The 14,746-nt window shown below is 33.7% G+C and overlaps 1 protein-coding gene and 1 non-coding gene across 2 annotated transcripts; one reads left to right on the top strand and one right to left on the bottom strand.

Annotated features, from left to right (window-relative positions):
- Window positions 1-3,724: 3,724 nt before the first annotated feature.
- Window positions 3,725-14,587, bottom strand: LOC106064369 (uncharacterized). Its single transcript, XM_013222919.2, has 2 exons — window positions 14,178-14,587; window positions 3,725-5,429 (listed from the first exon to the last, which is right to left on the bottom strand). Exons 1-2 carry the CDS (start codon window positions 14,563-14,565, stop codon window positions 5,005-5,007), a joined length of 813 nt encoding a protein of 270 aa, XP_013078373.2. The 5' UTR covers window positions 14,566-14,587; the 3' UTR covers window positions 3,725-5,004.
- A 72-nt stretch (window positions 14,588-14,659) lies between these two features.
- Trnay-gua (transfer RNA tyrosine (anticodon GUA)) lies at window positions 14,660-14,746 on the top strand. Its single transcript is given in 2 exon segments — window positions 14,660-14,696; window positions 14,711-14,746. It is a non-coding gene; the product is annotated as a tRNA-Tyr (tRNA).

Raw genomic sequence — 14,746 nt, 5'->3', positions numbered from 1 at the left:
TTGTAGTTTCTTCGGCTTTCCCGTTTCATAAACATACACATCTTAAAAGTCATGGTACCGATCCATCAGAGAAAAAGAGAGGGCCTAACGTAGGCAAAGATACATTTTTTTCAATCTTTTTTTTTTTTTGGAGGGGGGGGGGGATTTTCTACACTTTGTGCCGAAGGATCTGGCCGTATTTTGGGCATCACTGCCATATTGCATTTTGATTATTGTTTTTTTCTCCATTTTTATCCAAAAATAGATCTAAATAAAAAAAAATTGACAATGTAATAATGTCGTTTTTTTTCCAAGGCTAGAAATAGGCCTACTTAGGTAGGAATATACGCTAAAAAAGACTTCTTAATTTGTAAGTAAAGTTCCCCTTTCAGACCTCGCGATCAATAGTGCAGTTAATATGTAAAGGTCATATGTTTCTATAGCCCATGGTTAAGAAAAGGGTGTCATGTATGTGGCCAGCACAGCGACCAACCGCCTTTACTTTTCGCCAACTAATATCAGGCACCCATTAGAGCTGGGTGGATTCAGAGGCGGTCTGATCGACCTAGGAACACGCGCAGGACGTCGATCATCATCTTCTTTTTTGAAGTAACGTATGTTTTTATAAGGTAAGATAAGAAGATTCGAACTCGGCCAAGCGCTTTACCATCTTTATTTGTACACTAGCAGATACCCGTCGTGCTAATCTACGGTTGGAGTAATTAGTGTATATGTTTATTTTGCCCATTAATAAAACTGCCCGCATTACAACACAATTTTCCAGCCCTCAAATTCTGTCCTCCCCCCCCCCCCTTTTTTTTCCTTTTTCATTCTACTAACTAAGGGCCCGCAACCCTTGTTATAGAATAAAAGGGCAGACTGGTTGTCAAAATCGTCCCGGGCATTGCTATACGATTCGGCCCACAACTTAATTACATATGATATGCATAAAACTGAACGCATGAATGCAAACGTGTGTTTCTATAATGCATTGTATTCCTAAATAGTTAAGCCTGCATCTTTGTGGATATCAGTTAGTATTTCTGCGTCGTCTAGCGAGTCTCCAGGAGTAAATGAAGTTCGGAATGTTCCCTCGTGAACGTTAATGTGAGATTCTGCAACCTTCCTGAATATTTTGTTTGAGCAAACTGGCGAAGACATTGCAGTCATTTGTCTCTCTTGGCAGAGGATTCCAGACATTCCTGCTATTTTGTATTTTCATTTCGGAACACTCCGCACATTTTGAGAATTGAGCGGAACACTTTAATTGATTGTTATTTAGATCCAATAATTTTCTATTTGTTAAATTAAAAATAATAAAGCCTATTCTAAATTTCTAAAAAAAAAAAATTATCATAAAATACAGACATAAGCATTAGAAAAGTTAAGGTTTAATCACTTTGATGGTAATCATAGTATTGAGAACATATTAACTATTACTTTTAATTACCGGTAGAAGCGTAAAGTCTGCCAATTCGTTGATTTTCCTGGTTGATCTAATGGCACTAAGGTAGAAGGAGCACTTGTACTAAGCCTACATAGCTTATGGAATAGGAAATAGGTTTCATATTTTATGTTGACTTTAAAACAACAACAACCACATAACCTAAATAGCATTTCGCAGCAGTAGTTTTCTGTCATTTTCGTTTCCATTGTCAGATATAATAATTTCTCTTCAAATGATTTGGAATTTTAGAAATTGACGAGGCCATTCTGTTCATACATTATAAAATATCGATATAGAAGATCATTAGTATTACAACACAGTGCACTTTGCCTGGTGAGTGCGCTACTGTGTTTGTTTTAGTGAGAGAGAGAGAGATTGAGAGTGAAAGAGACTCAGAGAGAGAGAAAGGGAGGAATCGGAGAGGTAGTCGGTTAGTCTTTGTCCCTCCCGCAAAAAAAAAAGCTCATTATATATAGGGCCATATAGGCCTACATGCTGAACACGCACAGTGCGGTGTTAGAAATCTATCGATAGCAGCGTGTTGTAGGACTGGTGAACGTCAAGAGCTCCTGGCTTGTTTCATACGTGCAAAAGATAGTTCAAGAAATTTTAAGGTTTTATTGGAAGTATCCGGTACCGGACAAAACTAGCTTCGATTTTGTTTTAACAAGGACAAAGAAGGGAAAAAAAGTAACAGTGAAGTGAATTCGATATAAATGGAGTTTCGATGTAAGCGAAGTCGACCTATCTCTGGATTCCACTGTTCTTACAAAAGCGAAATGCTTGATAGCCAACAACATCAATGTTTTAAACATAAACCAATTAAGTGTTCATTGTTAGTTGTCTTTCAGTTTTTTTTTAAGCAGTTAATGGCTTTGTGACCAAAAATTCATTTGTGTTATTGTGCATTCAACTGAGTTTTTCTCTGTCAATGTTTATTCCTGCAGTTGTTTTTTTTTTTTTTTCACTGTGTGTTAGCTTCGTTTAGTCACGAATTAGAAGCCACTGATCTCATAGCAGAAGAATAAAATGCTTCTGTTTGGATGTATTGTTGAAGTTGTGTTCCTAATGCAGAAAGATCACAGTGTGTTCTATTCAAAAGCCTCATTATAATGAGTACAAGCTTTAGCTGCAGTGGTTTGCTCTTACAGTAACTTCAAATTAAGCTACATTTAAGATTGTTGCTAATTTTTATTTTCTTTAGAAATTTTGCGATTATATTTAATATTTTTATTATATACTGAAATTACTTGTATTCCTTTTTTAATTTTTTTTTTTACCTATTCAGCACTACGACAAAACAGGATTTAAAAAAAAACAACAACAAATAAAATATAATCTACATACAAATATCATCAAAATTAGTTTATAAAATTTATTTATATTTTTTTTTTGCAAACTTGAAATAATTAAATAAAAAATCATACATTTTATTTCACTCCTGCATACAATGTTGTTTGAATGATCACTGTGATGTCTTGTAACAAAAAAAAAGACCAAACTTTCACAAAGAAAGTGACACAGAAGTCTTCAAACATTATGGTATCTATTTGATTTCAAAAATAAGACTTTTTATTATAATTGAAAAATACATATATAATGATGTAAGTATAAAATTATAAAAACAAACATTTATTCCGTCAGTGTCTATCTTATAAATATGATACTAGAGTAAAATTCTTCATTTTTGATTTCTCTACAGAATGATTTTTTTTTCAAAAATATCTTTACAAATAATAGTTCTATGAAAATTGCATTTATTCCTACATATTGATTACCCTTTGGGATATAAATATTATGCAAATACAAAATAAGACAATTTAAAAATACTAAACTGTTGTTTCTGTAAACTCAAAGGATCCAAAGTGACACGCATGTTCAAATCTATCTACTATAACAAAAAAAATTTATTCGTTTTTTTTTTTTAATTATAAAAAAATATATAAGATGCATAAGAATTGTCATAAAAAGTAATGGATTACATAAAACATTCAAGAAAAAAAGGTAAGACATATGGAGTAAAGAAAATCTTGCAAGTCATTTTAATGAGAATATGCTGCACATAGTAAAATACTGGTCTTGTTGAAAACTATGAGTGAAAAGAGTTACACAACAGGCGGACATAATATTTTGTTTTTGAGGAATGTCTGTAATTTTTTTTTTTTTAAATAAGAAATGACTTTTTTTTTTAATGAACAAAGAAAATCAATAAAACCTAAACTAGTTAAATACTGTTCTTTATAAAGTTATTTCATTACAAATAAAACCAACAAATAAGTTTACCTGTTAATGCTCACCTTTTTTTTAACTTCATCTGAATTACTTCTTTTATTTCTTTACAGTATAAAAGGAATATGGAAAGTGAAATTAGTCAATAAATCTTCTTAATTGAACATTGTATAACCTCCGCCTTTTAAGACTAAGACTAAGACTGCTTTTTTGATCCTTACGGAAATTTGTTGTGATTACAAGTTTTGGTACATTTTCTTATAAATATATAATTACTCAGGCTATAAATGGATGTGCAATAATTAGATCTGGGAGCTCATTGTCTTAATTTTCATCCTTGATGAACAACTCTGAACATATACCCTGCTTGCTAGCAAATTGCATGTGTCTTTAATGTTTCAATTAAGTGTTCATTAAAAATAAATGTGTAATCAAACCTCCTTCTCCTTGGTTTGGTTAATACCGGGGCAGATAAATCTTTTTCCTTATAAAGGTTAAAATATAATAAAGGCAAGAAACGAAATTAATTATGTGTTAAAAAAAACAACATATCAACATTTTTCAAACAAAAAAAAGAAAACAAATATACACCGCTATGGCTTAATTGGATATTAATTAAGAGCATGGAAACCCTTGAGCAACACTGTGAAATAATTTACTGTAAATAAGAATTGCACATTATATTCACAACATTTGAGTTGATAGTATTCTTTAACTCTTTCTCTCCTAACAGATGATACCAACGTTGATTCCACCAGAATGTGGTAAATAATTACGGAGAGAAAGAGTTAAGGTCTTTTTTCCCTCATATTTACATGAACACACATTTTGCAGTCAAAGAATGTTAAGTGCACTTCCAATATGAAGCAGATACTGGACACTTTTTTTGTGTGTAATAAATTACAAGTACAGATGCATAGATGCAACCCATCCATATAAAAATAATTGTTTACATTTTGTTTACCTAGAACAATGCAAACTATATTGCTCTTACTATAATCTTCCAGATAATTAGCATTGTCATGTGTAGCAGCCAATTCTTCGGTGGGGACAGTAGCATATTAAACGATAAAGTGTTAATTAAATTCATATAAATAGAAGGTCTAATGTTCTCAGAAAGTTAGTCTAAAACACTGACAGTAGTTACTTTCAGCTAACAAGATTCAATTTTTGGGATCTTCATGCATACTAATTAATATTATTTAGTCAAATTAAAATAAGATATTACAAAATGAATAGCAATTAAAAAATAAATTTTAAGATAATGCAGCACAAGTAAATTTAAGATTCTGATATTACTGCAAGGACTGTTCTAGGTTTTGGATAGAGGAGTTGAATGCTGTGATACATCACATCTCCACATCTCTAGCCTCTGTATTACCAGCATCTTCTATCTCTATCGCCTTGTCCCTTAGCACATTTTCAATGAACTTCTCATGAATCCTTCCTTGAACTAAACACTCCAGTCGTTGCCTAACTTGTTTCTGATCTTCCAACTTACAGTCTAGAATCATTCCCTGAAACCTATAGTCCACTGGACCACCTGACTGCATATCTGAAAGACAAGCATTGAGATAACCTTTAGCTTGCTTTCTGAAAGAATCATCATCAGGATCTCCATCGAGGCACACATGTTCTAATCTTTTTATCAAAGAGTTCACTTTAAAGTAAGAATGTTGCTGTTCATCTGTGCGCACTGTATGAACTTTTATTTCAATGTTTAGTAATCTTTGTTTTAATCTCTCTATACTGCTTTGAATTTCTTGGCAGTGACCTGAAAGAGTTCATAAACCAGATCAGATTAAGAGGATGTTCTTAGGCAACTTTATTAAAAAAAAAAACATGTATTTATCATTAAATTATGAAACATAAGTTTGAAAAAAAAATCCATACATATAGAAACAGGTTGTTAGCTCTGTACATATGCAAACCTTTAGATAGTGTATTGGTTTACAGACAGACACATTCAAATCTCATTCAGATATAAAATCAGTTGCCTGAACCTGAGGCAGACAAGACAAAATGTTTAAAGCAGTGTTTAGCAAACTGCCTTTTGGGTAAACTGGGTATTTTTCAAGGGACCACAAAACAAACACTGCTGTATTTGCACAGTAATTATAAATCCATTAATCCATTATAAATCCATTTTTGAATATTCATTAAAGTAAAAATAGTATTATTATGTTTGAAAAAATAATTTAATTATCATAAGCATTTGGCATTTTAGCTGAGCTGGTAGGTCATTTATAAAGGCCCCATGGGCCCCTATACTTTCTCATATGCCTGTTTTAAATCAATGAAGACTGCATATTATGTGCTTTTGGTCCTTTGGAATCTACCACCCTCTGCACAAAGATGTTGACTTGGTCTATAGCAGTGTCACAGATGCCATTATAGAATTATTTGTACATTTCACATTTAAAAGAAATATAAACCCTTACTGAGCCTCAGGAATTACCCCACAAATTTAGACCCTTGACAGCACCTCAGGTTTTTCCCAAAACGTGATTATGATGTTTCAAATCTATTGGTTGATTTGAAATTAAACAAAGACATTTTTTAAAAAAGAGTTAGCGCCAGAGAATTGGCGAGAGTAGAGAGAACGTCAGTCGATAAAATATTTTGATAGTAGTCAGTCGGTCTTCTAAAAGCTCTGTTTTAAAAGCCTTTGTGATATTTTGTGTTGATTTGATCTGTAATTTGTACATAAGCTGTACTTAGTTTTATATTTAAATAAAGTTCCAGAGTTTTGTTTTAACTAAAAATCTTCTACTGTGATTCTAGATCTTCATTTATTCAACTATTTTATTTCAAGTAAAATCCCCGGCATCACAACACATTGTGACATCTTGCATGTAAAGTGTTGTGACATATTTGGCACTCTCCGACTAATAAAAGTTTATGGACAACTTTTAACGAAATTTATTCAAGATCTAGGACCAATTTCTAAACTCTTCAAAGGAACTTCATTCTTATTTAACGGAGGACAGAATTTCTGTGTTTAACAGGTCAGTTGGTTATCGATAATTCTTTTATAAAGATTTTCGTTAGAGTTACGTCTAACTCACGAAATCTATTATTATGTGTAATTGGCAAAAGGAATAAGACCAATATACATAATAACTGGCATTATAAAAAAGACCAGTAAAGCAAATAACTGGCAATATAAAAGACCAGTAAAGCAAATAACTGGCATTATAGTCATTATAAAGAAGACCAGTAAATAATCATTTGTCTGGCACAAAGTAAACAGAAGACCAGATTTAACCAACTGTTAAACCAGTAAAAAGTACTCGGCTCAATAGATCTATATATTCAATCATACGACTCCAGTAACTACAAGTTTACTGTCAAGCATTATTAGCAAATTGAGGCTTCAAGAACTTTGTCATTATATTATTATTATATCTGAGATAAAGCCAAAATCCAGATATTGAACATTTTGCTCCAATACAAGAAACTAACAAAAAAATTAAATATGGCTTCCGGTTCTAGAACACAACGACTCCAGTAGTACTTCTACTGTAAAACAAAGTTCTACTTCATAGCCAGTTACGGCTTAACTAACATTGATTTGTTATATTCAAAACGTTACTATATTTCTACATTCCAAGTTGGTATATTTTTCAACATGTCTCCAAAGACAAGAACACAAAGATGGTTAGAATTATTTGACATAGCTAAAGAAAAACAAGTACCTAAACCAGATGAATGGGTTCATCGACAGGAAGAAAAAGAATATCAAGCAAAAGTACATTGTAACATGACTTTAACAACAGACATAATAGGTGAAGCCATAGCTTTAGCAGAAAAACTCAACATTCCTTCACATGAACGAGAAAGATGGTTTGATAATAAATTAGCTGAGTTCGACAGAGAAAACGACAGAAGACGGCAAGAAGAACTAAAACGAGAATTATTAGAATTGAAAAATACCGAATTCAAAGCTGAACAAAAGAATGATGCAACATTAACAAGAATATACCAGAAAGCTCAATTAAGAAAGCGTACAGCATATCTCGAAGATGGATTTCTCAAGAAGTATATTTTCCGCAAGTACAATGTGATTGAACAAATATATGTACCACAGAAGTACAGACAACAAATAATCAAAGCAAAGCATGAATTTTATGAAACCATACATATGAGTGTAACAAGTACTAAGAAGAGAATTGCCAAAGAATATTATTGGCCTAGCTTGACCAAAGATGTCAAGAAATACATTAATAATTGTTCACATTGTCAACATGATTATTGTGAGAAGAAACAAACTCAAAAGAAAAGCAACATAACTAAAACAAAGAACAAAGAAGACTACAAAGTTAGAATTGACAACAATGAATCTATGAATCAAGACTCAAGTAAATCTACAGGGACATCACTGCCTACTACATGTCCATCCCTACCTGTTACTACATGTCCATCCCTACCTGTTACTACATGTCCATCCCTACCTGCTACTAGTTCTACATGTCCATCCCTACCTGACAATACAAGCCCACCTCTACCAAGTACTTTTCCATCCCTAAACACTGATGATGACTCCATACATCAAGATTTGAACAAGACATCTGCATCATTATCTACCAATACTATGATATGCATTGAACATTTTTGCTACAGTCAAGACAAGTCTCATGAACCAGAATCAAGCAGATAACAAAGAAATTTTTATTCAATCAACTTTGGCTATACCAGACAAAAGTGAAACTATTCAATCTGACTCTACAACTCATACTAGTATTCCTCATTTGAAAGAATGTGAGTCAACTCAAGAAGCCATTACAACCATGAACATTGGAAGTCAAAGAATAGTACATGAACACATGAAATCAAGACAGTTTGATCAAGGAGATAAAGTCAAATTACTGTTACCAGATTTCAGTAACAAACTGTTTTACAAATGGCAAGGTCCTTTCCACATCATCAGAAAGATTTCCAACCTGCTTTATGAAATCAACATCAACAAGTCAACCAAAGTAATTCATGTTCATATGTTTGAACATTACCATGAAACAGATAATGAAGACATCAAAGCAGAAGTTGAACATTTTACAAGCTTAGCAACTATTCCTGAGGAAGAAGAAGAAACATCATCAACACCCATTCCTGAGATAGATGTTTCATTAGCAGCATCAAATCACATTGACATTCCCAAGGTCATCACTCTGAATGACATAGCACTACAAACAGTGAAGAACATTAAAGTGTTTACAGTCCATGCAGATTTCTTTACCAGTGTTTCTGAGACATTTCCAGTACTGCAATTTGAAAGAAACTCAGAAAGCAATAACATTGACAACACCAAGTTTCATCCTCCGTCCACTCAAGGGGCAACTTTTCTTCAGAAAGGAACAAATAAACTTCTTCAACATTGCTGTATCGACCGATTGAACTCAGACATGTTCAGTCATTGCTCTATTGAACATTCTAATGCAAAACATTCTGCTACCATTGTTCTACAGCGTCAAAGTTCATCAACCAGAAAATTGAGTTTTGGTTTCGGACAGTTCTTATTTTCACCAAACTCAAACGCGGTTCAATCAGACATTATCTGTGAGATCAATATGACATGGAGACAACAGCTTCATAAACTGAAAGACCTTTTCTTCAAGTTTAAAAAACACGTACACACATCCATGACGGCAATTCAGAAGGGTTCCGAACTTTACATTTCTACTTTCCATATGTACTATAGCATATTTAGTGTCACTTGATTCACTATCATTCATACTCGTCAAGGAAGAACATTATCCAGTTATATTTAATTAATTAATTAATTTGTCTACTCATTTTTCAAGATTATGTTACATTTTTTTTCAGCACCAAGCAACCCGCTGAGGAAGGTCACTCATTCAAGATATGTTTAATCAATTACTTTGTTTATTATGTTTCAGCATCATTGCATATGACATGCATCAGACATCTTAATTTTTAAATCATGTGCATTTCATTTCAGGTATTTTATTTCAGGTATATTATTATTGCATATATCCTATTATAATAGTACAGATACATGACTTATAATTGAAATTCTTCATTGCTTCACACATATTAAGATTTGTATTACATTTAGTATCATTATTCAGAAGATTGTCATGTATACATCAATTTTTTCTATGTCAATTTTTCATATGCAATATATTTTTCCATGTACACATTTTCACATTAGTACTAACCAAATGAGTTATAATGTCATATTTTAATTTTATCATGAAGCACATAAAGAGAAGTAACTCATTCAATTCAAGATTTAATTTATTCAAGTATTATGCTTTGTACAACTTTTGATATTGTCTCATTTTCATAACCACTTGAATAGTGAAACAGGTGTTCAAATTCATCAATAATTCTATTCTCATATACCTGACACTGCATTTACATTTTGTTGACTTTATTTTTCAGAGCATTGTCATATGTTACCTCAACCATTTTTCTATAATTTCATGTATGGTATTTTGTGTATATTTAAATATTTTTAATACATATGAGCATTTCTATTACCATACAAATGCTAAATGGAGGGGGGGGGGGGTAATATGTCAAAGATGCCATTATAGAATTATTTGTACATTTCACATTTAAAAGAAATATAAACCCTTACTGAGCCTCAGGAATTACCCCACAAATTTAGACCCTTGACAGCACCTCAGGTTTTTCCCAAAACGTGATTATGATGTTTCAAATCTATTGGTTGATTTGAAATTAAACAAAGACATTTTTTAAAAAAGAGTTAGCGCCAGAGAATTGGCGAGAGTAGAGAGAACGTCAGTCGATAAAATATTTTGATAGTAGTCAGTCGGTCTTCTAAGAGCTCTGTTTTAAAAGCCTTTGTGATATTTTGTGTTGATTTGATCTGTAATTTGTACATAAGCTGTACTTACGTTTTATATTTAAATAAAGTTCCAGAGTTTTGTTTTAACTAAAAATCTTCTACTGTGATTCTAGATCTTCATTTATTCAACTATTTTATTTCAAGTAAAATCCCCGGCATCACAACACATTGTGACATCTTGCATGTAAAGTGTTGTGACAAGCAGAAACTCCAGCACTGAAACCAGCCTGTTCTAGAGCTATAAGTACCGTACCAAACCAGATGCTCATTTAGTATTTTCTCAGCCATCTTTGCCACACAAGATGAGAGTGAAATGGGCCTGTAGCCCTCAGCAGTGGAAGAAATAAGACAGACAGAGTCAATTTGATATAGGTTTTATAACGAAAAGAAACTTAAAGACATATAATTATAATAAAATTTTCTGATTTTATTGGCATTAATATTGACTCTATGTTTGGAATCCAAATAATGTAAATAAAATTGTTTCATAAATGATTTTGAATTTTTTTTATATAATAAGGCTATTATGTTCTAGTCTGATGAGTAATGAGGTGTGAAGCATTTCATGTGGCCAATATACTTAGTCTTAGTAGATCTTACTTTTGGTAACACTGTAAATAATATTGTTACGATTTTCTCAATCAGGCCTTCTGCAAACACTACTTAACAACACAACAGCACGTCTAACACAAGAATTTGACAACAAGAGCTTCAAGTAATTAAGTGGCAGTTTAATTATAAATACATCGATAGCCAATTCAACACAATTGGCTACATCAATTCAAATGCTTTCTTGAACTTAACAGAACTGCCTAACTAAGCATTACTAGTCTCTCTAGCTCGTACAGCTACATTCTTTCGAGGACTGAAAGGTACCACAAGTCCTTGCTGTCCTGGACTCAACTGTTTATTGTTACACACTGTCGCTAGTCCGTGCAGGCTCTCAATCACATGACCACAACATGGGTCATAGTTGCGTGAACTAGCAGCACTGTCCCTTGTCTATCGACAGCCGTTGACCCGTTGACCTGTGTGATTGGCCTGAGTCGTGTGTATCAGTAGGCCGCACACACATTAACCCTTTCAGTCCGCCACTGGAGTTACAACAATATAGATCTATGTCTATAGCTAGATCTAGAATTATAGATCTAGAATGTTAGAATGTAGATGATATTACTTATTAGATCTATAATTCTAGACTCTAGATCAGTGTTTCTCAAACTTTTTTGTCTGCCGGAAAAGTAAAAAAACAACTAAAATTTTGCGGCACACCACGAAGAGCAACAGTTGTTTTATAATAAAATGATAAATTATTTGACTTGTTTTTAAGTATTACATTCGATGTGAAAAGTGTGCCTGTTTTTGAGAGGAAATGCGATCTAATCGAGACTCCAAAGTCGATAAACAAACTCGCATTTCATCGTCTATTGTAAGAAGTCTCTCTCTTTTCTTAGACTTGAAAATCCAAATTAAAAAAACCATGAAGATATAAACTGATTGCAGTATATAACTTGTTGATTGAAATCCAAAACACATGTAGACGCACTAATACAAATTTTGACTTAAAATTGCATCATTTTTTAAATCAATGAGCTGCTCTTCTTCTTCAGTTGTAAGATTTGTAGCTTCATTGTTTCCAAATGGAGAGCTGACCCATCCATATTCATGACTTCCAACTGTTGGGAAGTAATGCTGCAATGCTGACTGCAGGTGTGTCAAAGAGTACAGAATTTCGGGGGTGATTTCTTTATTTGAAGCACATTCATTGTAAGTAGGAAAGCAGTCGAAGACTCCTTTCGAGATCTTACTTTGCCACAAAGACAATTTTTCACCACATGACTTCAGTTTTGAGGATTGAAGACTTAAATTCAAGTTTCTTAGCTTGTTTATTTTGTTGAGCCCCTGATGATTTCAAAGTATTCCTTCGGTTGCGCTTTTACAGCTAGGTGTTTTGTTTCCTAGTGTCTCTTCAATTTGCTTGGAACAAGGGCCTCATTCGCCAGAGTTGCATTGCAGATCATAAAGAATGACAATGGAGCGTCTTCAGGTACAGAAGATATGAAACCATATCCGATGTAATCTTCTTTGTACCTTCGTTTGGTTCCTTGCTCTTCATTTAACACTTTCGCAGTTTCATTCTTGCTAACGTATTTCTCCATGGATAACAATGAATAACGCTTATTGATAATTTGTTATTATTAGCATACACCTAAACAATTTACATGAAACGCATCGCTTATTATTATCATTACCAATTCAAAATTGCTGTGCATCTGCTTAGGCGGCCTACATTTTAATCATTATAATAATATAAGTATAGTGGAAAATTTCATAACCTGAATGGCTAACACCCTTTTCTGTCAAAATGGAGCAATCCGATTTTGCAGGGCAGAGAACTATTTCTGGTCGTTACAAATGGTGATGTTGCAATGTAAAATAAAAATGTAATATTAGGCAGACCTGTGTAACGCTGCACGTATGGCGTTCTGAAAACTCCCGCTGCACATCTGCAAATCGCGGCACACAGTTTGAGAAACACTGCTCTAGATCTATTTATATATAGTTTGTCCATCGTGGTTCAATGATGACCACTTTTGTCATCCAGGGGGCTGATGGCTTTGCACAGGGGTTTTGTGCCTACTCATGTGGCTGGTGAGACCTATGTGAGCCCAGAATCTTTGGCTGCACACTAGGCAGGTTATTCCAGCCTTGCTTTTTTTCTCTGGGGCTTTTCTTCTGCCAGTGTTGTTCTCTTTTCCTCAGCAACCTGTGCGCCAGTTTTCACAGTGCAATACCATGATGCTCTCTAATGTGCCTCTGTCTCCCAGGTGGCTGGGTCTATGCTGAACTCCTTTAGAGAAGCTTTGAGGGTGTCCCTTATGCGTTTTATTTGACCGCCTTGCGAGCGCTTTCCTTCCCTTCATTGGCCATACAGGAGTCGTTTAGGGATGCTGTGGTCTTCCATTCTACAGACGTGTCCTGCCCATTGCAGCTAGGACAGCATCAGGATTGTGTGGATGCTTTGCAGACCCGATTTTCGAAGGACTTCAGTATTTGGTATTTTTTCTTGCCATTTGTTTTTCTTAGACATGTCATGTGGAAGTGGTTCAGTTTCTTTGCATGTTTTCTGTACACTGTCCACATTTCTGAGGCATAGAGCAATGACAGCTCGATAGATCCCTAGCCTTGAATTTGTGTTGATATAGACATTTTTAGACATTTTTAGACAGTCTGCCATAGGATGCACTGGCCTTGGTGATGCGCAGGTTGATTTCATTATCAAACTTTCCGTTTCTGGAGAGTGTGTTGCCATGATATGTGAATCTGTCCACCGCATTTATATCATTATAATTATTATTATTAAATGTTGAGGTTGATGCTTGGATCTGAGTAGGCTTTCCCTGTGCTGGAGCAGGCAAATAAGACTTCAGTCTTTTTTGTGTTAATGGTAAGGCCAAAGACTTTGGCCTTACCATTTTGCCTGCTTCAGGGACTCTAGATCTAGTGACTATATTAAATTATAATAAAATTTATAGATTAGATAGAATTATAATTATATATACTTTTATAGATCTACTACTTATAGACTATTATAGTCATAGAGATTCTAGTTTCTAGGTCTAGACTCTAGATATCTAGATCCAAAATCCAGATCTAAAGTGACTAAAATTGTTTTATTATATTTACCATTCAGTCCGTTCTTACTGCTTTCACTTTCCTGATAATTGACTTCATGATCATGAACGTGAACATCAAGACCCAGATTCAGACGGCTGTGATGATCATCTGTATCATAATCATTTCTTTTGTCAAACCTTTTGTCATCATGATGATGATCATGATCATTTTCAATATTTTTATGTTTTAACTTTTTTGAGGTTACTATTGCAATATCGTTTGATTCAGCTTCCAGCTCAGAAAGTAATGTTATGAGGGTATCCCTTTCTTGTGAAAGATCTTGCGCTTTTCTGTATACATTTTCTACACTATCTTCAATACTATCCAAATAATTTAGAAGTAAAAAGGATCTATTGTGAGAATCATTTGTACTTTCGGTTTCGTCGCCTGATGCCATTTTTATTATCTTAATAAATAAACTTTTCTTAAACATTTAACGAAGAAGATTGATTCCACAAACTACACAAAAACTCTATACTTTAACAATGTGACCCGCGATAGCTCAGTTGGTAGAGCGGAGGACTGTAGCTGTAACAAGAGATATCCTTAGGTCACTGGTTCGAATCCGGTTCGCGGGA

Source organism: Biomphalaria glabrata, chromosome 5 (assembly GCF_947242115.1).
Source record: "Biomphalaria glabrata chromosome 5, xgBioGlab47.1, whole genome shotgun sequence".
Taxonomy (NCBI): Eukaryota; Metazoa; Mollusca; class Gastropoda; family Planorbidae; genus Biomphalaria; species Biomphalaria glabrata.
The sequence above is the reverse complement of the archived record's forward strand: the minus strand, read 5'-3'. Positions and strand labels throughout refer to the sequence as shown.

What these genes read in the sequence shown, in the direction of transcription:
- LOC106064369 (XM_013222919.2), bottom strand. Translation starts at nt 14,565, where the DNA reads ATGGCATCAGGCGACGAAACCGAAAGTACAAATGATTCTCACAATAGA. An exon ending in CAGTAAGAACGGACTGAATG is followed by an intron (nt 5,430 to 14,177) that starts GTAAATATAATA and finishes GAACTCTTTCAG; the next exon opens with GTCACTGCCAAGAAATTCAA.